The sequence below is a fragment of the Trichechus manatus genome, unplaced genomic scaffold (genome assembly GCF_000243295.1).
Source record: "Trichechus manatus latirostris isolate Lorelei unplaced genomic scaffold, TriManLat1.0 scaffold00121, whole genome shotgun sequence".
Classification (NCBI taxonomy): domain Eukaryota; kingdom Metazoa; phylum Chordata; class Mammalia; order Sirenia; family Trichechidae; genus Trichechus; species Trichechus manatus.
This window is the reverse complement of record NW_004444057.1, coordinates 3,474,782-3,498,363: the sequence shown is the minus strand read 5'-3', so window position 1 is coordinate 3,498,363 and position 23,582 is coordinate 3,474,782. Positions and strand designations below refer to the sequence as shown.

The 23,582-nt window shown below is 39.2% G+C and overlaps 1 protein-coding gene across 1 annotated transcript in view; it reads left to right on the top strand.

Moving 5' to 3' along the window:
* The first annotated feature begins 998 nt into the window (after window positions 1–998).
* ZNF608 (zinc finger protein 608) overlaps window positions 999–23,582 on the top strand; it is a 109,549-nt gene continuing 86,965 nt past the window's right edge. Inside the window, exon 1 of the mRNA XM_023738684.1 lies at window positions 999–2,703. Coding sequence (XP_023594452.1) covers window positions 1,795–2,703 — 909 coding nt within the window. The 5' untranslated portion in view covers window positions 999–1,794. The remainder of the gene's footprint in view (window positions 2,704–23,582) is intronic.

The window sequence follows — 23,582 nt, the reverse complement described above, 5'->3', positions numbered from 1 at the left end:
CCTTCCCCCTCCTTTTCTCTTAAGTTAGTTCAAGAAATCAAATCTGTCTGGACGGGCGGAAAAATGCCACTTCCCGACTAACAGGCGGAATCCAGCCCAGATTTTCAGTCCTTTCTTCTTCCTTTCCTTTCACTAATTTATCCCGATGTTAGCACATTCTGTCTTGTTACTAGCGGACGTCTGTAGGTTTGCTACATGGGATCATTACTTACTGATCACGGTGACTCTGAAGTCTGGAACTGAAGGCGGAATGAGAAGTTGGGAAAACTTTTTTCTCTAAGCTCTCTCTCTTTTTTTAAACTATTATTCTCGATGCTTGTTAAGAGGAAAAAAAACCCTTGGTGCTTCTGTTGTGAATGTGAAACATTATCTTCCAGCTGTACAGTGACACATTTTTTTAAGGAGAAAAGGACTCCTGATCCGTTTGCCAAAAGGGGGGTGGGGAGGTGGAATAATGTTATCGAGTGATTATTCTGGCTGAGATGTGTTATTTGGTTTCTTCCTTCTTGATCATTTGGTGTTTAAGTAAAATGAGGCACAGGCTTGTTTGCCGAGTGGAGTGGGAAAGGCATTTTGATTTGCTGGCCTAAGTAAAATATGATAAAGGATTAAAGGTAAGCAATGTCTGTGTGTGTGTGTATGTATATTTATTATTATTTTTTCTTCACAATCAACTGTTAAAAGGGGGCTGATCCCTTTAAAAACCGTTTTAACTGATCTTTGTCAAACACACACTCATTTGCGGTCATTGAGGCCACCTTGGCGCAGATCACTTAAAGTGTATGTCTTAATCAGTTTCCTGTGCAGTCAGCACCATATTTAACAGACTGAGCAATTCTGTGACCTAGGAATACGGTAGAATTGTTTAGATGTGTTTTTTTTTTTTTCCTCAGAAGGCAGATGTTTAACCTTTTATTTAACACCGTCTTTTCCACAGAGAAATGCTCTTAAAGACGTGTGTATATTTCAAAATATGTATAAACTATTTGGGGAAAAGAGGATGGGAGGGAGTTGTGTGTATGCGGTGGGGGTATATTGGTTGTTTTTTCTGTTCCTTACTGGGAACAAAAACCAGATTGCCCAGACCAATATGTAAGAAGTAATAAAATTAGAAATAAGGAAAATTCAGGCAGCAGCATTTTGAAAACTAGCCTCAGAGAACTTCCCTGGTCTGGTCTTTTAAATGGCAAAATCTAGGAAATATTCAGGGGTGTTTAAGGCTGTGTTCCTCCCTCTCTTCTGAGTATTCAGGCTGTGTTTCTGGGGTTGAGATATCACACGTGCTAGACAAAAATCTTTTTTTTTTTTTTAAACCTTTTTGGACTTGAATCAGATCCTTAAGATAGTTTAATGGTTTTTAAAAAGTGATTCTCTTTGTGTTGTTGATAAAGGGATTTTCTTTTTAGCTGCTGTAAAATGCCTACTGCCATGGGTATGTTTTTTGGGTTTGGTTATTTTCTTTTAAACCTGATATTGGACTGTGGAGACAATACATGAGCCACTTTACTCTCCATCCTTCCCTGTACCCCTTACTGACTCCCCAGTATTAATCGTTTTTTATTCTGGTAACACCCAGACAAGAAATATTCGACTTTTCCCCCCTTCACAGGAAAAGGTGGACCTGGACTGAAGGGTGTAAAATCCCTGGACACATTCCTGGGGCAGGAAAAAAGAAGAGGAAGATTAGAAGATTTTTTTTTTTTCTTTAAGAGAGCCCAGCGGAGCTAAACGAATGTCCCCTCATCTCCAAAGGAAAGTTCATCGGATTTTTATTCTAGAGAGCTCATCTTCAGGATGTCAGTGAACATTTCTACTGCAGGAAAAGGTGTGGATCCAAATACGGTTGATACTTATGACAGTGGCGATGATTGGGAAATCGGGGTTGGAAATTTAATAATTGATTTGGACGCTGATTTGGAGAAGGACAGACAGAAATTTGAGATGAATAATTCCACTAACACCACTAGCAGCAGCAACTCTAAGGATTGTGGAGGTCTGGCCTCCAGTGGGGCAGGTTCTACCACAGCCTTAGCTGATGGCCTAAAATTTGCTTCTGTTCAGCCCTCTGCTCCCCAGGGGAATTCACACAAAGAGACCGGCAAATCAAAAGTGAAAAGGAGTAAAACTTCTAAGGATGCTAATAAATCTCTGCCTTCTGCTGCCTTGTATGGGATTCCCGAGATCAGCAGCACTGGCAAGAGGCAGGAAGTCCAAGGGCGCCCTGGAGAGGCAACTGGCATGAATTCAGCACTGGGTCAAAGTGTGAACAGCGGCGGCGGCGGCGGCAACCCAAACAGCAATAGTACCAGCACCAGCACCTCCGCTGTCACTGCGGGGGCAGCCTCCTGTGGGAAAGGCAAAGAGGAGAAGCCAGGTAAAAGCCAGAGCAGCCGAGGAGCCAAACGGGATAAGGATGCGGGGAAATCCAGGAAGGACAAGCACGACCTGATTCAGGGCCACCAGAATGGCAGTGGCGGCCAGGCCCCCTCCGGGGGGCACCTCTATGGCTTTGGGGCCAAGAGCAATGGAGGTGGCACGAGCCCCTTCCACTGCGGGGGCACTGGGAGTGGCAGCGTCGCCGCTGCAGGGGAAGTTAGCAAAAGTGCCCCGGATTCAGGGCTCATGGGAAACTCTATGTTGGTAAAGAAGGAAGAGGAGGAGGAAGAGAGCCACAGGCGAATCAAGAAACTGAAAACTGAGAAGGTAGGATAAAATCGCCTTCCTAGATCTCCCACTTTCCTCTTTGTGTGCATTTGTGTGGGTGTGTTGGGGGGTGTGCTTCTGTGTGCCTTAACATTTCTTACTCCTGCTTTCTGGTTCTCCGTGAAATTTCTATTATATGTATCCTTTACATTAAAATTTGGTATGGGGGAGCTTACTTGTGTGCAGTGTTTGGCTCTTGCTTCTACTGCTGCTGCTGCTGCTGCTGCTTTGTGGTGCTAGTGTTTTGAGTCCCCAGGTGGGAGGGACTGAGTGCTCTTAGGAGAAGTCCCTTTTGCCCTGCACATGGGCAACGAGGCCAGTCAGCTAGATGTCGTGTGCTTTTAATAGAAAACCTGCTCATGCACCCACTTGACTCATGTCCCGGTTTCCTCCCCTGGGGATTACTGTCTTCTGTTTTAATTTACACATCCTAGTATTTCTGGTAATGTGTCCTTAGGTGCAGGGTTCACGTTCCCTCCCTGGAGAGCTATGTCGAGGATTCTTGTTTGCACTCCACCTTCAACCCGCCCCTGCCCCACTTGCACCAAAATAGTTCTGTCAAAGGATACCCTTGGATGGGTTCCTGTTATTGGTCCTGAGTCAAATCCCAACCTTGGTGTCCTTGGGTCATTGGTTTCGAAACTGTGCGTACAGATTGGAATGCTTTTGGTTGCTGCTTGGATTCTATACTTGTTCCCTCACCCAGTTCTTAGCTGGAGATTTAAGAGTGTTAGCACTCTTTGGATCACTCTGGGGCTAGATAACTTGGATTTCTAGTTTGACTGGGGAGCTGAAAGGTTGGCAAGAAAAGTGAAATAGATTTGGTGTTCCTGAAATGTGAAAACATAACCCAAGGGAATGTGGGTGGTAACAGCGAAGTGGAACACTAGAATTATGTGTTGCATTTGAGCAATATGGACCCTTACTCCCGTCTTTGTCATTACTTTAAAATCGGTAGTCCGTAGTTGAGACTGCCTTTGAAAAACTGCTCCAGTGTTGTGTTGCTCAGGGATGGAGGCCTGTCTTACTGGTCTAGTGATTATTGTGCATTGAGTAATGTCTGGGAACAGAAAGTGCTCTGTTTACCAAGCAGGTCGGGAGAGAGCTGGGGTGTGACTGATGTTTCTATAAATTACCCCTTAGATTAATTCTACAGGTTGTGCCTTGCAGAAGCAAAATTTATATCCTGATGTGGTTTGTGGCATGGTTGTTTGGAAATATGCTTAGTAAATAATTTGATTTTTGCTATTTCTGATTTGATCAGAATTTTAAGAGGTGATAATATGTGTTTGGGAAATTATTTCCGAGTAAAGTTATTCACTGCTTTCTATTTAAGCCTTTATATATATATGTATGTGTTCAGATCTAAGTTGGAGTACAGGAATAAAGTTTTGATATTGTGATTTTAGAAGCTTATGAAGGTAACAATTAAGGTAGAGAGAATGCAGAAAGTACTGAAAGCCTCTGAACTCTTCCTTTATTCATATCCCCTTGGTCAGACAATATTTTAATTGGTTAACTTAAATGAATTTTTAAAAACCCCAGGTTTCTATTCTTATGTTTAAATGTGCAGTTCCATATAGTTTCTGTTAAACGGCTTTCTGAAGTCCTCTTATTAACTTAGTACAGTAGGGCATTTACTTTTGTTACCAATAGTCTTCAAATTGCAGTTCTAATCTGCTTTAACTATCTAGATGAATTGCCCTAATCCAGTGCTCACAATGGCTGTGGTTAAGGAGTCAGAGCCATTTGATTGGATTCACTGGCTGCCTGGAATGTGGGAGGTACTGCCCTTTTGCATTCTCCTTAGCCTTTTAATCTTCCAGCCAAATGTTCGCATTCAACAATTTTGTTTAGCTGGCAATCGGAACATTTCAGTATCTCAAAGGCTGCTGTCATGGCAACTGAGATTAGAGCGTGGTGTCGGTTCTCCAGTTTTTGTGTTCTTTTCACGTTCCAGTCACAGAGAAACTAGGTGAAGAATGGAAGAATTAAATTATTCATATATATGCAACTCATCTTCAGTCAGAGCAGTATAAATGTGATAATGTGAATTACATAAATGAAGAGCAAACAAGTCACTGTGGGTCTGGGGTGGAGGAGGGGAGAAGGAGTGGAAGAGCGCTTTTCCTTTAGATTCGCTCCTGGCCCCTGTGCCCGGAGGAAGCAGCACTTCCAAAGACAGCCATTGGTGTTGGCACAGGGGGCCTATGGGGACGACTTCGAGGGGCTTGAACCCTACGGGCTTCACCATTCTCTGTCAGGCGTTGGCTCTGGATCTTAAACAGTATTCCTAAGACTCCTTTCCCCAACATCCCCCCCCCCCGCCACCAACCCAGAATGACATCTCTTAAGAATGCTTTTATTCTTGGCACACAGAAATGGAAGGAACTCCTTGCGTGAATGCCACCCAAGGAACACTAACTCGTGGTTGTGTAAAATTAGACTTTAGTTTAGAAAATACTTCCTAATGATATGAGGATACCTATTAGGAAGTAAAGATTTAGTAGGACAAGCTTCATCTTACAAAACATTTCAACAGGAGGCATCTTTAAGAAAGGTTTCTTTTGGACGCATTATACAATGTTTTAATTTAAACCTTTCTTGATTTTATGGGTTTATGAAGAGTAAGTGCCTCAAGAGATGACTAACTTTCAGCAGTCAGATGTGGCTCATGAAGGGCCAAATGTGAAGACCAAAAACCTGTCTGTGTGTGTGTGCCTTTTTTTTTTTTCCCCTGTGGTTGGAAAATTCACAGGAGATTCATAAGACTAGCTGTCACTGGTTAATTTTCACAGCATGCTTAAAGGTCTATTTTTGGTGTGTTTGTTCTGTTTCTTGACTATACAAAGTCATGTAAAACATGATAAATTGGACCTTATGAAACCTAATTAAATCAATGAGTGTTCTACTCCTTTATGAGGAAACCACAAGTATGTTGTAAAAGTCGCCACTCCCTTAATACGTGAACAAAATCAAAACATGCCATAATTCTAAGATGTTTGAGCTATATTTCTATAGCCCATTTTGTGGTTAAGCCACCAGTGACATGTCTGAATAAGTAGATTTGACGGGCTAGCGTTTGGTTGTTAAAACGTGCTTCTTCCCCTCTCCCCTCCTTTCTTTTGAAGCATAATAGCCTTGTATTGAGGTGCTTCTTCATGTATCCTCCTTAGCAGTATTACATCAGACATGGAGGCATTCAGCTGGGCTAAACAGTTATATAGAGTACATGGGTTTATCTGATCATGGGAAAACTCGAAAGTACGTGGAAAAATTCTTAAATGGCTGATACTTAAATAGAAACGAAAGGCATGGGAGGTCTTACAGTTGTGTCTTACGGTTCTGATTACTTAGTAAATACTCTGAAAAAAAGAATTATTTCTTTAATATATTGCTTTCATTGGTATGGTTCTTGACATCCCAAAGTTGCTGTCTACATATGAACCCCTCTGTAATGGATATCATTCATTTAATTTTTTCCTCTTGTAGAAGTCTTTATTCTGGGGAATTCTGGTGCATTTTCTGAGTGTAAGGAGCTTAAGAACATATTTTGATTAATGAGTTTTCTGGATGATAATGCTTTTTTTTTTTAATAGTGCCCCCTACAAATTTGGCTTAGAGTGTGCAGTTTATCTACTGTGAAATAAAAGGGCAGAAAGGTCACTTGCTATAATTAAAGAACAAAGTCCATTGTTGTCCAACAGCAAACTGTTTTGAAAGCTACATAAGGGATTTAGCTGTTAAAATCGTTGATAACTAAGGGTGGCTCCCAATCAGCATTGATCCAGCTTCTTACTTTTCTATAGGTTTCCTTGAAGGGTGACAGGGCTTTTTGAGGTGAGTGCAGAGGGGATGCCCTTTCCCCGAGGAAGTTTTCTGTGAGAACCTACGGAGCTTGGAGTATTTGTGTGAACAGGCCCATAACTGAATTTTCTTCTTTGTCTAGCATTTAAAATCTTTTGGGTTTGCTGGAGAGATTTAAAAAAAAATCACAGCTGATCAAGATTGTGTTTAAGGAGATAAGTAATGTTTAGCAACTTTTAATAACTTTGCAAATAGTCTGTAAAAAAAAAAAAATAAATAAAGGGAAGGGATTGATTGCCTAAATGTCATGAGGTTAAGAATGCCCTTCAAGTGAAATTGCTTGGCTGCAAGGTTGTTTTAATTAGTGTTATAAAGACTTATTTTTCCTAAGCAGCATTTTATAGTTAGTAAATGAAATGTATGCCGAAAGTGCTAAGCAGAAATCTCCCTAACCACAGAGGTGTTCAATAACCAGATTCAAACAAGATGGAAAGTACCATCTGTTCTTCGTTTTCAGCATGAAAAGCAGGGATTGAATGGCGGAGATTTGCTCCAATTTTGACTGTGTGTGTGTGTTTTTTTTAATTTAAAAAAGTTCACCTGGTACTTCATAGAAACTTCAAATTGCAGTAATATGAGCAACACTGTGAAAACACATGTTCCTACATTTATTTTAACCAGTTCCACTTTTATTTAAAAGATTTCCAGAAGCCCAGCCATTGAACACTTTATAATGGTTATTCAGTTCCTGCAGGCAATCACAATGAGGGGTCAGTTCTCAAAGATCTAACTATTTAGTCAGTACCTGAATTATTCTGTCAGTTTTCCCCCTGGAGGCAAGAGGGGGAAAAGGCTCTCACAGGCTAACTGTGGTCAGCGCTTATCAGTTAATCTAATTGTATGTGCTAGTGCCATGGACTGGTGTTTACTATACATAGACCTCGTTCGTATTCAGAGCTGTAGCGTAAGATTGTTGATAATGAGGAAAATATTCTTTCAGTAATAACTTCTGAGTCCTTGACTTTTAGATGCTAAAATTCGTGGATTTAGCAAGAGCCCTGGGTAAAACATTATCCGGCCTTTGTTTGAGGTCTTTTATTGAAGCTAATGACTGGGCTTGTGCCTCCCTGAGATAAATGACATTATCTCTGAGTGGGCTGACAGGAAACAGACATGTTAATGGTGAAGCTGCGGGGAGGATCTGCCTGGGTTCTGACAAAAGAGTCGAGAAGGGACCCCTGGTTGTGGTCATTAACACATAATGCATTCTTGCTCTTCCTAAGAGGCCCTTGATAATTGGAAAGCTATTTTAGCCACAAGCACTTAAATCATAAATCTACTACTTCTAGTTCCTTTGCATTCTTAAAAGTAGCAAAGTAATGTGTTTTTTGTTAACAAGTGTGTGATCTGGTTTTTTAAACAGTGACAGTTCTAAGACTTTTTATTAGATGGGATCTCTCTTCGTCTTTCATCATTGCTCAGTCATCCCTCTCTTTTAATGAAGTGAAAAAATGGGTCCAGAAGCTATAAAGGAATCATTTTTGTACCTGAGGATGTCACGTGTGTGTGGGGGTACTAAAAGATATTTTTTATAAGTTAGGGAAGAGATTTTGTTCAGTGATCTGAATGTGATGAAACCTGCCTTTTGAAGAGTGTGTTTAAAAAGTCATGGGTATAATTGAGTTTCAATGCAGTTTAAACTCTTTGCTTCTTGAATGACGATAATTGCCATGTTGAACACACTCGAAAGGTATAGACAAGGTGGAAGGGTCATGTTATTTTATTCTTTTAATATTAAGCGCTGGAAGTTTTTTCATAGTAATTACTCTAGCACAACATAGTTTTGATTGCCAACACTCTGAACTTGCCAGTGATCTGAACATCAAGGGTTTTTGCTTGAGTACTAGACGGTTTATTCCTAAATTACTTGTATAGCTTTCTTGTTTAAAATGGAAGCCAGAGTAAGGAATTCCTGGGCTAACCTTGTTAGCGACGTCTTAGTGGAAATAACCTTCCTTCACCAGGATTGTTCTCAATTAATGATACCCTCATTGTCTCTACCTCATTTAAGATTTTAGGGGAAACAGAACAAGTGTGTTCCCCACCACAGGAATGACGTGGGTTATCATTATAGAGTAATAGTATAGGAATCATACTGGTGCCCTGTAACTCTGGCATTTCATAGATATGTGTATATAAATGCTGTAACTGCATATTTAGATGCTGGCTTGGGAATTGGTTGGGGGTATTTAGTTAGTATGGGCTTTTATATTTTTATTAAAAAAGATGTCACTGTTGATTTTAAGTTACAATCTGCTGCATAGTAAATGGGCTTCTCAGTCTCCAGTTGTCTCTGAGCTGAAGTTTCACTAGTGACTACTTGCTCTTTTAATTTAAGCGAAAGATTTTGGCAATTGGAATAAAGGCTTTGCAACTGAATGAAAAGATTGTTAAAACTATTCATAGTAGATTGACCAGCAGTTGGGCTGTTTGTAATGTTATTTTGAGAGCTCAAAGGATATTCAAGAGGGTGAGATTGGCACTTTGCTCCTAATGCTGAATTCTGCATATTTGCTAAATATTGGGAAGAAATATCTTTAGTAATGTATTAAAAGAGATTATGGGTTTTGCCTGAAGAAATGATCACAAAGCAAATACTTCTTACCTTTTGATAGGTTAGTGTGGGCCTTGAACTGCATGGACTTCATCTGGTATTCAGAAGTCATCCTCTCCAGTGAAACTAAATGAAAATTTAAAAATATGGATTATAATAGTGAATTCAAAGTGAAGGATGTTTCAGGTAGAAGAAATGGGTTAGAAATTATTAATAGATACTACTGTTGATTTTTCAAAGCCATTTCCTTTTCTTTCTCATTCTCTGCCCCCCCCCCCCGTTTGATTATTATTCACTGTGACTATTCTAGCTCAACCGCTGAGCTTTTTGCCTCCTGGGAATCCTCATTGTCAGCGAGCAACTTAAGAAAAAATGTGCCTACAGGGACATTTAGATATATTCCAGTAATGCCATATGAATGCAGCTTTTACAGTTTAAAAGAACAAATAAAAATATATTGATTACATTTTGTGTTTTACATAGTGATTTTAGAAAGCAGATATTTAGGTTGTGGAATTGGCTTATTATGTTAACCAGAGAGCAGATGGCATGGTGCCACAAATGTATAATTTTACTTAAAGGAACTTTTAAGGTTTTGATGTGTTTTCTTTTCCTCTTATTTCCCTGATGGCTTCTTTTTATTGAAGGGTAGCTTAAGGAGACCTGGTAGCAATTTTACTGCCTTCCCTTGACAGTTTGAAATAATAGCTGGTCTTTGGTTGTACTGATCTTCTACCAGTCAACTTGATTCTGGTTTTTGTCATGTGGCAGTGAATTTGAAAAAAAAAAAAAAAAGTGTTTGTAGTATGTTTTAAGAAATAGACTCTTTTATATGCTTCAATTAGTAACAGAAGACAAAGTTCCAATTGGTCACACTTTCCTAAACTCCTAGAAGTCACTGTTTCATTCTTTTGATTAAAGAAAACTCCGGGTTTGGTTTCTTAGGAAAGCACATCTGGTCCTCTGGTTGCTTTGGGTACAACTTTTTGTCTTTCACATTAGTCAGTGAGGGTTCAGAGGTTGTGTCTAAGTTGTTCCTAGTTAGGTCAGCAAGCATTCCCCATTTCCTATTTTTTGGTTGCTACACTCATCATGAATGACAAGAATTCAGTTAGGACAAAAGTACTATTTGTTTCTATGCCTAGATTTTACAGTTTTACCCATTCCTCACGTAAAACAGCATCAGGATGAGTTGGAAAGCATCTTCTAACTTTTTTTGCAAAGTGTGCGTAGCTAGACCAGATTGCTTTTGGATTTCCTGTCACCTCCTTGGCTGATTTTATGGATGGCTCATGTTAAAAGCAACAATGTTTGAACTGGAAGGATTGGAGCGTTGGGTTTTCATTCTTCATGGAGAACTGTTTATTTGTGTGTGGTTCGCCACAGTACATGGATAATGCTATCAAATCTGTGCTTTATTATAGGCTTATGACTATCGCAGCAACACTTTAGTTATGTGTTTCTGCATTTTATTTCTTTGCCAATTCTTTTGTGATGGAAATGAAATTAGAACTGAATCTTTGCAGCGAAGGGGAAAATAGGCACAACAAATAGAAATTGTCCCTTGAGCCAGTTTGGAAGTAAGCAGTGGTGATGGGTTTAAAAAAAATTTTTTTTTCAAATGACATGAAATATACAGAAAAGTGCTTTAATGTAACTTTTTTGTGAAGACGTGTGAAGGATGAGCTGAACACTTTAACAAATGGAGGCTGCTCCAACAACTAGCCTTTATCCCATGTGTTGTTTTACATCTTAAATAACTGAATGAAAAGAAATTCACATTCCCAAATGTTTAAGCTGCTCTGGAGGTGGAATTTGAGTTAACTAATATTGTTTGCTTCTGCTCCCCAAAGGGAAAAACATGATTTTAAAATGGAGCAATTGAGCCTTTCCGCATCAAACTCTATTTGGCCAACTGTCTACATTTACATTCCTTGCCCAAATCCTTCACCAGCCTTTCCCATGATGCTGCAGCAGATGCCAGACACTGAAGTAGAAAGCCAGCAGCTGTTTCCATTACTCCATTGCTGTATTATCCTTCACAATCTGCTTTCTTTTTCTTTCCCTTCCCCCCACTTTAAAAATAAAGAAACCATTTCTCTCTTTGACTTTTGTATCTTCCAGTTGAGCAGTCTGCAGGTTTTATATCTTATCAGTACCATTGGTTTCTTCAGAAAAGCCCGTTTGTTTTCTCCAATGGTATAGCTATAAGGCCCAGGGTGGCTGGGGGCGTGGCCGCTCGCGTCAAGGGTTAGGCTGCGCGCTCCTGGCGGGTGTCGGGGGCGCGCGGCCGGGGACGCGCCCTCCTTCCCGCCCAGGACCCGTTTATGGCTCTCAGCGCTGTAAATCTGTCAGCTCTTCCCCACGCCTTCACCTCTTTCTTCATTTGCTCAAGCTTCTAGTTTGACAACGATCCCCTGAGGCAGAATTCTAATCTGCTTCCAATTAGTTGCAAAATGTGACTGAAATTTCCACATTATGACTGCTGTTTTACTTGCACGCACACATCTAGAAACAAATTAATGCTCTTGAATATTTATTTTTTGAGCCCTTGGATTTACTTTAAGAGGAAGAGTTTCCAACTGTTTGGAATGACTTCCAGGATTTACATTTTTCCTCAAAGCCTCATATACCGGGCATACTTTAAAAAACAAAACAACTGTGGTGGGATTTCCTCTTCCCTTTGTAAGCCTTGTCTATCTTTTCAAGATTTTTCAAAACGTATTACATATGTTTAATTTATGCAAATAAGTTTTGTAATATTTCTAAAATAAACAAAACAAGGATGTTTGGCCTAGTTTAACAGAGGGGTCCCTGTGCAGTTTTAATAGAACACAAATACAAAGTTAGTTCTAAATATAGCTTAAATATATTTGGCCAAAAACAGAGACTTTTGTGCACACTTTTAAATTTTTTATTTGATATGCAAAACTGTAAATCCAAATAAAAGAATTGGGTAATTAATTGGCACGACCAATATAAGGGCAGCGTTAAAGATGTCAAATGTGTATCCTACAAGTTTGTGTATAGGTCCTTGCAGCACACCCTCAAAGAGCTGTTGTGCTTTGGTTGTTGTGCTGTGTGTTCCTGTGACTTTAAACCAGTTGCTGTGGGTCAGTTCTGACCAATGTGTGCAGAGTAGAACTTCTCTATAGGGTTTTCATAGCTGTGACCTTTCAGAAGCAGATTGCCAGTCCTTTCTTCCAAGGCACTCCTGGGCAGGTTTGAACTGCATCCTTTTGGTTAGTAGTCCATTTGCGCCACCCAGGGACTATCCCTGTGACTTTAGTAGCCCCCTTTCCACTACATAATCCACTGTGAAGGGAATATGCTTCTTTGAGGGTTTTGGGATGGTTCCACTCTGAAGAAGGTAATCACCCCAACTCTGTTTTCGCCTTTTCATTGATTGTATATGAAGATGTTGACCCACCTGATTATACGTAAATATTAGAGCTGTTTAAATCTTGGTTGCTGAAAAAGTCGTCAAGATTACATTTATTACTTGTCTAAAAACTACTTTCTCAAGTACTGGAGGATTATAATACCAAGACAGTGGATCTCAGGTTTATTATATATGGAAAGGTGGTACTGTTAACGTATGTAAACAGCTATATTACTGGTGCATTTTATAGTAGAGTTTAGTCAGCATCTTGATAGATTGATATCAACAGTAATAATAGGCTTTAAAGAGGTGTGAAGGATTTTATTGATGGTAAAGTGGTTCCCTTGATCACATCACTCTGTATTGGTTTCACTTTCTCATGTAAATGGATGCACCAGTTGTTTTTTTCCCCACATCATTGTCACATATAATCATAAAAACTCTATAATGATTGATTTATAATGTCATTTTTTTATGTACTATTTTCAATCCCTGGTGGGAGAAAGATGTGGCAGGCTGCTCCTGTGAAGATTTATGGCCTTGGAAACCCTGTGGGGCGGTTCTACTCTGTCCTACAGCCTCGCTTATGAGTCGAAATTGAATCGACTCGACATCGAAGACAGCCGGGTTTGGTTTAGTTTTTGATTTTCAAGCTCTGAAACCAGGAGGTGGAGCATTTATTTCGCTTCCTTCAAACAAAATCTTTAAAAACTTATTTTTAGCAATGCCAGAATTCCACAAAAGACTTTGGAGTGCTTTCTGGATTGCTTCCTTTCTTCTTACTCAGTGATTGATAGTAGAAAAATAGACAGATTGAAATCCTTAAAAATTTTAAATGTGGGCCTTACAGATTGCAGAGACCTCCAGGGTTTTTTTTTTTTTAAAAAAAAGGTAGTGGCCCCATTGTGAAACGCTCATAATAGGCACAATTGTGGTAGCCTCTCAAGTCCCTGGGTTCACTAATTACCCTTTAATGAGGTCAGTCTGCCCTGGCTTTTTCCCTACTTGAGGAGGAAAAGCACACAGACAGTTGGAGTTCAAGTGGATCTTGCTGTATTTGCAACTTAGCATAACTGCTTTGAAGGCCCCCAGGGTGCTTAATAGGGCCTGGGCATTTTTGTTTTGGGGGAGACTACACACAGCTCCCCATTGTGTGTGTAGAAGCCACTGTGCATCTTGGAAGCATTACATGCTTTTGTTGACGGTGCATAGTTTTATAAACTCCAAATGAGCTTATTGCCTTTTAACCATTGAGAGCGCTAAATAATGGAAGAACCTAGAAGTCTCTGGGTTGGGCAGCCGCCAAGCAGTTTAAAAAAAAAAGAATGGTTTAATTGTAGAGCAAAACCATTTGTTTACAGATTAAGACTTATTCAGTCACCAAATCCTATGGACCAGGAGGTGAAAGAATGAGGCCCTAAGGTACAGGAATTGAATGCCTAGCGTTAAATGTTTTGTGAACATGCTCCGCTGTTTCTTACCCTTTTCACAAAGGAGGCAAAAGAAGACTGAATTGTTTAATGGTGAGAACTGCCTGGCCAAGTGTACTTTTTAAGTTGTAAGGGGGTGGGGGGTGGTGGTGGAAGGGAAATAGGTTGTCATTTCTTTGCTGCGTGGTCAAGAAGCTGAAAATTTAGGGTTCTGCTAGCTGAAGAGAGGGGCAAAGGCTGCTGCTTAGTTTTCCTGTTGGTTCAAATGTGGGTGGTGGGAGAGGTGTGATGTAAAAAGTAGGAAAAAAAAGTGGGGTGGGTAGTGAAGAACCTTTGTTGAAGTGGCTGTAGATCATACATTCTCTTGAATAATTTGGGCAGTGTTTAGATTGCTGTGAGTCAGAATCGACTCGATGACAGTGGGTTTGGTTTTGGTTTTTACAGACGTTTTCAAGGAGCCGGGATGGCATAGTGGTTTGCCATCATCTAACCTAAAGACTGGTGGTTCATCCCCACCCAGCAGTACCACAGTGTATAGGCCTGGTGATCTGCTTTTGTAAGGATTGTTGTTGTATGCCATTGATTCCAGCTCATAGCGACCCTGTAGATCACGGTAGAACTGTCCCATAGGGTTTCCTAGGGTGAAATCTGTATGGGAGCAGATCTTCAGACCTTTTCTCCTGTGGAGCTGCTGGTGGATTGGAACCACTGACCTTTTTTCTGTCTGGGTTAGCTGCTGAGCCAGTAACCAGTGTACCACCAGGGCTCCTTCTGTAAAAGATTACAGCCAAGAAAACCCTATGGAGCAGTTCTAGTCTATAACACATGGGGTTGCCATGAGTCAGAATCAACTTGATGGCAGCTAACAACAGCAACATAGAAATTTCACATTATTTCCTTAGTTTTAGTGGCCATGTTACTGAATAGAGCGATGGTAGTAAAGTGGCACAGCAGTTTTGAGGGGAAGAGCTGTTGACTAGCCAGCTGGATTTCAGGATGCCTTTTATTTTTTTTTTAAGTCCCCTTGTAAGGACTAGATTGTATTTAACAGTAGAAGACCAGAAATCATAATAATGACATTTGTGCCCATTGTAGTTGTAGTTGGTCCTTCTAATCCTCTTATGACTAAATAGGCTTAAGGAAATCATTAGTAGAGTATTGTTTTCTAGACGTATATTTGAAACCTCCACAATTCACTGTTTTTATTTTTACATTTATCTTCCTGGGGAGTGAACCCTTTATCTCAGACGGCTCATTTTTGCATAAATGGTCGCCCTTCTCTAACATTAAAGTCATTTCTTTGCTACTTAATGCATATCTTATAAATTGAAGTTTTTAATATGTTAATTGACTTAAGGTGATCTTGTTTTGCTTTGTTTTTTTCCCCTTTAAGTTCCGGTACCATTATTTTAGTATTAGGAACCTTTTGAAATGGCATGATTTCTGAGCCCAAGTCACGGCTGATATCTTCATTTTACAGACCTATTTCTTTCAGCGGGTAGTGAGCAACAGGATTATCGAATGGGAAGTAAAGAAGGTTTAAAATGTTAGGCCTCAATGTTTTCTGTCTTATCAAACTAGTGAATTTTTAATGTGCTATTGTTCATTTCTTATGTTTATTTCTATTAATATTTCTGGTACTAGTGAGGAAAGAGAATTGATTTCATTTCTAAGAGCATCCAACATAGTTTTTAAAACTTCAGACATTTAAATCTCATTCAATTTAGCACCGCCATAGTCACTAAGTAGATTAAATTTGTATAAATAAGTTTTAAAATTTGCATAGGCTAAAAAAAAAATACAGTCATTTACCAAATAGGTGAAACAAATCCTGTAAATGCTCACCTAAATTTGATTTCTTTGGGTGCTGTTTGAATGTTAATATGTGTTTAACCTAGGTTTACTTAGCAGAATAAAAACAAAGTGCAAAGATAAAAACCATGGCTCATGTTAATATTTATGACAGGCTGGAGGCTTTGCAAGTTTGAAATCTCTTTTGCAGTTTTAATCCTCCCGAAAAGAAAGCTTTTTACCAAATCGTCAGGGCCTCCAAGATGTGAATACTGCTGAGGGTTTAAAAAAAATGCACCAGCTAAACATATCATCTGTGTAGTCCACGTGAACACATGCTTCATAAAGAACGAGGAGTCCTGAGCTTCCTACACCTCAGAATTTCATATTAACAAGGGCTTCTCTTCTCTTGTCTCTTGCTCCTCATCTCTAACCTATTCTTTTATATACTGTTTAAGTGGATCCTTTTTTTGCCCATGTAAAATGTGAAAGGAAAAATGTTAACCTTTCTAAGACTCTCTGAAAATTATTTTTATAAAGCTGCTTACACCAAAGTCTAATACTTTAGATCTTAGCTCATATTAAAGGCTTAGTTAAAGTGTCCTTTGAAAGGCTAGCATATGAATCCATAAGCCTGCTGTAAATTCATGCACATTATTTCCTTGTAGAAACCAGTGTTTTCCATTTACCTGGAGTTACTACAGCTGAAGAGCTACTTCCGGCAGATAATCCTGTCCAGTTTTAGATTGATGGAAGTTCTGTAATATCTACAGTTATTTACCAGTGATTAGATGACAACACTAAATCACTTGCCCTTGTTGGATTTTGGCGAAGTACGCTGAATCCTCAACATGTTGAATTTTCTTTTTCTGACGCTTACAGTGCAATCTGAAGAGGTTTGAAGCCTTCAGAGCTTGAAAAACATAGAAAATATATCCAATGTATTCAAATTACATTTTTATACGTTTCAACACATAAGTACAGACCTCTTCAAATTACCTTTGAACTTTTGTAAGCAGCTTCCCAGCACACACCAGTAGTTGTTGCTAGTTGCCATCGAGTTGATGCTGACTCATAGGAAGTAAATGTGGTGGAAAAATAGGCACTGTTTTTATCTTTTGTTGGTAAAATAAATTCTAAAAGGGTTTTGAAGAATTTCACTTTGGTTCTGTTGTAACTCAGTTCAGGATCTAGAGAATAATACTAACTGTAAACATATCCTGTGCAATGAGGTGTAGCTGCCTCCATGTTATTTGAGCCTGAATGTGCGTGCATAATTGGAGAGATTATTGGAGAGAGAGTGTTTTGCTGTGGTAGATGTGGTTTAAATCCTAGCATTGAGCATAGCATTTACTTTCTCAGCTTACCCACAAAATCTGTGACTAATTTAGTGAATGTGAAGATTTTTGTCCAGATGGTTAGGTTTAATTGTAAAAACTGGAACGATTTCAAAGCACCCTTTGAGGGAGGGCGGGAAACAGCAATTAAACAACAAAAAAGAACGAAAAGTAGCCATAAATCACTAAGTAGAGCATCTATGTACATTATATATTTATAAACACAAATAGACATACATACTTAAAATTACGCATAGACATGTATATGTATATAGAGTCAAGGAAAAGCTTAATTTATTACAATAGTCTGCATGAACAAATAGGATATAGCAGAGAAGGGATTTTTATTGTTTAATGATTTAGTATGTTCTGTTCACAAGTGTTTCCTAGTATGTGTGTGTTTGGCCTTTCCTGGCCTTGGAGTAAGTTTATCTCAAGTGTGCTATGACACTACTTTTTGTCACTGGCTATTCTTGGTTACGGAGCATTGGTAGTTACCTCACCAAACATTACGGATGGCAAATACCAGTTTGCCCAGGACTTTGTTGGCAGGTCTCCCTAGCTGTGGTGCTGTCTGTGGTCTGGGCCAGCCGGCTCTTCCAAAACCACAACTGTGGAGCTCAAAGAAGGGCATAAGTTTGCAGAAAGGGGCAGTTAGTGATTAGTGCTACCTGAGGATGAGCCGCCTTGGCAGTATCTCTTTGTTCCTCACAGTTCTCTCGTTTGATGGCAATACTGGAACAGTACGGTAATCTGAGCTGGTGCTTTTAAAGCTGCTCAGGACCCTGTTTTTCCTCTGGTCGCTTCCTGTGCAAATGAGAGCATAAGAGAAAGAAATTGGCCCCGTTCTGTAGTGGCAACACAGTGTACCTAAATCTTGGGGCAGTAGAGAATCATTCCTTTAATGCTTTGACATTGGTAGGCTAACAAGGGTCTATAGTGAACTTTATTTGTATTACCTGGAATTATGGAGAGAAATAGAGGAAAGAAGAGTAAAGTATCATGTAAGAAGTAGTAGGACAGGAGGAGTTGAGCCCACAGGGCTATTGATAGGGTCTGCTCTTTTTTTTAGTGGAGTGGATGGGGTTCATGGCACAGTGGTCCACCAGGCAAGCAGTGTGGATACTTTGTCTTTCACATGAGTGGAAGTATGCCCAAAGAGTTCTATGTAAACACATTTTGTAATATAGAAATGTAGAAAAATGAGATAAATTTATATGTATTACATTTGCCACATAATCAGTTGCTTTTATGTCTGATTTTTGAGCCCTCAGCATTTTAAAAGGGCACAAGGAGCTATCTTGAGGTTGCCCTGCATTGTAGGGAAGATAAGCATTAGGCCAGCCATGTTGGGAGAGTGATTTTCAGATTATGGAAAATGTGTCATGTAGGCCAAGAGGAGAACCTTCCTGAGGAGGAGGAAGTGTATGTCTGTGAGGCTATTATTGTCACTAGCGTAGAAGAGCAAGGTAAACAATGTACACTTTCCGAAGTAGAGGTGATCTTTGCTTTGATCCCTTTGGTGAAATTCCTTTTAAAAATAGATTTCTTTTGCTTTCTCATGTGTTCTACTTGTTGTTGTTAGATGCCATCGAGTCAGTTCAGACTCATAGTGACCCTGTGTACAACAGAAGGAAGGCCTGCCTGGTCCTGTGCCATCCTCACAGTCATTGCTATGTTTGAGCCCATTGTTGGAGCCACTGTGTCACTGGGTTTTCTCAGGTTGAAGTAGGGTCTGTTTTTCTGATTTCACAGTGGACGTTTTAAGCGGCTTAGAACAAATTTAAGAAGTGAGATTCAGATAGAAACCTAACAGGCAAATGAGATCCCAAGAATTTATATTGTCATTAGGGTTTCAGTCAGACTTGAGAGCAGTATAAATTTTATATATTTCTGCTTTCCATATTTGTATATGTGTATATATATGTGTGTGTATGGGAGTCTGTGGGTGGTGCAACAGTTAAGTGCTCAGCTACTGACCGAAAGGTTGGTGGTTTGAATCCACCAGAGATGTCTTGAAAGGAAGTTCTGGCAGTCTACTTCTGAAAGGCCACATCCACTGAAAACCCTAGAGAGCAGTTTTACTCTGAAATACGTGGGGTCGCCATAAGTCTGAATCAACTTGATGAGCAACTGGTTTGGTTTTTTATGTGTGTGTGTGCGTTTCCATATAAGTTGTATTTTTCTTTAAAGTTCAAATATAGCTGATAAAATTGATTTGAGAAATGGAAATAATGTGCACAACTGAAAAAGATTCTGTATGGGCAACTGTCAAGGTCAAGGCTACTGGAATCCCAGCCACCATCTTCAGAAATATAATAGATGACAGAAACTCATCTGTGTACCTCTCAACTCCTCTCAATTCACTGTAGGTCAGAGTTCCCCACAGTTTGTGCTGGGGAACTGTTGGTTGGTGATACTCTTTATTTCCGTGAGTTAGGTATAGGATAGGATTTCGGGGCTAACAGAGCACACTGTTGCGCATTCTTTCAGTTGGAAATCCTGGCACATCTTAAGACACAGTGGAGAAGAGGTTCACTGGGAAAATGGAGTATTTGCTTACTTGTTGAGAATCTTTCCTGTTGACATTTCTTAAGACCTTTAAAGCTAGGAATGGGGTGTAAGGAATAAGGTTGAAGTAGGGTCTGACATAGCTATGGTTTTGAAGCCCTATTACAGGTTAGAAAGCTGTGTCAAGTATAAACTGGAGACGGGAGAGAAAAAGCAGATTCAGCAACTGAAATGGAATTGAGAGTGGAACCAATGCCTGGACTCCAGTTGATTGGATGTTTGCATTTTTTTTCTGGACATGCTTTTCAGTCTGTTTCTTGGCTGATTGCACATGCTGTTAAATCCACTCAGATAACACACATGGAATGTGTTTTGGACAGACCATGTCCAGATTGGATTGAGAGTTGGGAAGCCATGGTAAGGAGTTTGGATTTGAGTCTGAATATGATGAGAAACCCTTGCAGAATTTTGAGCAAGGAAGTGGCATGGTTTGTTTTTAAAAGCTTACTCTTAACTGTTGTGTGGAGAATTGACTATAGAGGGATGAGAAGAGGACTAAGGAAGTCAGTTAAAAGTCTGTTTCAGTATTCCAAGTGAGACGATGGACTGCGTTGGTAGTCTTAGAATTGGTGAGAAGTGGTCACATTGCATTAGGTAGAGAGGACAAGACTTGATATGGAGTCATGAGAGAATGAGAATTAAGAATGACACCTAAGATTTTTGGGGTGGGTGAATTCATGAGTTCTGATACACTCTTTTTTTAAAAAAAATTTTTTTGTTGTGTTTTTGGTGGAAGTTTAAATAGCAAATCAGGTTCCCATTTGGCAGCTTACACATTGTTCAGTGACATTACGTTTTTCACAGTGTGTCAACATTCTCTTTGTGTTCTGGTTACCCCATTTCTAGTACTCTAGTTTCCCTGCCCCCCTTATCTTCTCATCTTTGCTTTAGAGTAAATGTTGATGTTTAAGTATCATACAGATAGTTTTTTAGGATAGCATTGATCTCACGGGTAATATCCTTTATTTTGTGTGCCACTCTGCTATTTCTCTAAAAGGTGATCTTAGAGGATAGTTTCAATTCAAAGTTTAAAGTTTCAAGGCAATAGTCTCGGGGAGTTTTCTGGTCTCAACTGGCCCAGTTATTCTAGCTTTTTTTTTTTTTTTTTAAGAATTTGATTTTCGTTCTACATTTTTCTCGCATTCTATCCAGGACCAACTGTTGTGACCCTGGTCAGAACGTCAGTGGTGAGAGCCGGGCACCATGTAGTTCTTCTGGTTTCAGGGTAGATGAGGTTGTGGCTCAGGGAGGCTCTCAGCCTTATAGACTTGTTTCTTCTCTGAGATTTTGATTACCTTCTTACTCTTTTGCTCCTGACGAGTGGAGACCAACAATAGTTGTATCTTAGATGGCTGCCCACAAGATTTTAAGATCCCTGACGCTACTCACTTCACTAGCATGTAGAACTTGGACTTTGTGAACTATATTAATGCCAGTTGACTGAGTTGTCCCATGAGACTATGGTCCTTAGCCTTCAAACCTAGAAAACCAATCTCAAAAGGTATTTTGTTATGTCTGAGGAGTTTCTGTAGTTGTATTTTCAATGAATATATGTGCCTGTACATACATACGTATATTTACACTTACATATAGATACTTCTTTCTGTTCTCGCATACATATACACCTATACCTACCCATATGTCTATATCCATCCATATGTAATCATACACTCATTTTTTTGGTCTGTCTTGGGTCTGATACACTTTTGATACACTCTGGCTGCTAAGTGATGAAACTCAATGGTTGGCTGGGGCCAGAGACATAGATTTGGGCTTTAATGTCAGGGGGCTGGAAGAGGTCATCCAGTGAGTGAGGGTAGTTAGAAAAAGACTAGGGCCCAGTGAGGGATGGGGGAGAACACTGAACACCCAGGGCAGTCTGGTGTTTCTGAAAAGCAAGTGAAATAATTATTCCAGGAAGGAGGACTGCGTGTTGATCAGCTGTGCCAAATGCTACTGAGAAGTCAGTTGAGATGAGGATTTGGCATTGATGAGTTTGGACTGATGGAGGTCATTGGTTAGCTTAAAAAAAGTGGCATGGGAATGGGGGAAAACCTGATTGGAGTGCTTGGATTTTGAGTGAGAGAGAGGAAAACAACACAATGAGTATAACACCCTTTTCTATAAGGGACAATGTGAAATTAGGAAGTATCTTATTTATATCATGTACTATATCTAGGTTTTAACGTCTTTTTTTTCTTTCTTTCTTTTTAAGTCGAGAACTCTAATAGCCTGTTTGTATGCTGATGGGGATGATACAGGAGAGAGAGAAAAGCTGAAGATACCAGAAAGAGAGGGAATAAGGTGCCCTGGAATAGGCCTGGGTGGTGTGTTGTCTCATTTAGAAGTGGTTAAGGGAAATGGAAGTGCTATCTTGTGTGCATAATACCAACTGATTTCAGTTCCAAGATCATAAATATTAATAGGCTTTTTCAGAGTGGATAAAATGGTAACTTCTTGAGAAGACATTAAAAGAGTATTTCCCCAGAGCAAATGTTTTCCAGGTGTTTCTGGCACTCATGGGCATGCGCACAGACACACATATTCTACTGCATTAATACAGTCCATCATTACTATAATGTAAACAATAGAAGTAGAAAATGGTGAGGGAATAATAGAAATTCCAGTCTTGTTTTTTTTTTTTCTTTCTCTTATACTGGATTGCTTGCATACTCCCTGGGTTTAGCATGCCTCCCACATTGGAGATGGTCTACAGCTCTGAGAAACTAGTTACATTAAAAAAAATACTTTATAATCGACTTTAAAAAATAAATTAAAAAGTAGTACATGAATCTGTAAAAGTTTAAACTGTACTAAAATGTTATATAATGGAAAGTAGGTTTTACTTCCCCTTTAAACCCCAGCCTGCTCCCCAGAGTCAACCACTTTTAACAGTTTGGTATATCCTTCCCGAAATAGTCTCCATATGTTCAAGCATATATATTTATATTTCTTGTCTCCTTATACAAACCAGAGCATATTAAATAAACTGATCTGCACCTTTCTCTTTTCATGTTGCTGTGTGTGTTTTGGATATCATATGTTCCAATGTTCTTGTTCTTCTTTGATTCTATAATTTTTTAACTGGTTCTCTACAAATAGCTTTTAGGTTGTTTTCAGTCTTTTTTTCTCAGTTACCAAAAATGTTCCTGGAGTCACCTATGCAAGCATACATTTCAAAATTTAATTGTCCCCCAACTTGACTGTATTCCCACTAATAGTGGAACATGAAATTCCTGTGTTTCTACAATTTAGTTGATACTGTGAATTATAATTTAATCTGTGCTAATCTGATAGTAATCCATTATTTTATTTTGCATCTTACATGTTTATAAACAATTGTATTTATTTATTTTCCTACACAGTGATCATTTATAACCTTTGTCTAATTTTTTAGTAAGCTGTCAGCTATTTCTTACCAATTTTAAAGTGTTTCACTGTATACTAATTAAACTAGCCCTTTTTCATGTATTTTGCAACTATTTTTCCCATTTCTTCATTTGCCTTTTGGTTCTATTTATGCTAGGGTTTTTTTTTTTTTTTTTCTTCCTGTGCATATATCTTAAATTGTGTGGTCAGGTTTATAATTTACTTATTTTTATGGCTTCTGGGTTTTATGTCAGTTTAGGAAGACCTTTCTTACTCCAAGATTATTAAACTTTTTTTTTTGTCTTTAGTTACTTTACGGTAGTTGACTGTCTTTATGGTCTTCAGCAGAAAGGTGAGAATTATTTTCACCTTATTGACTTTTGGGGTCATTATACAATTTTGATCCAGTATCCAAAATCCTTGAACCCTTCCTTTAAGCATTGTTTCTTAACCAGTGCTGTGCATCTGCATCACCTGAAGAATGTGTAATTTTTTTCCTATCCCCAGATAACCATTCCCCAGTCCCCTACCCCTATTCTGATTCTTAGCTCTAGAGGAGGCTCCTTCATTGCTTAAAT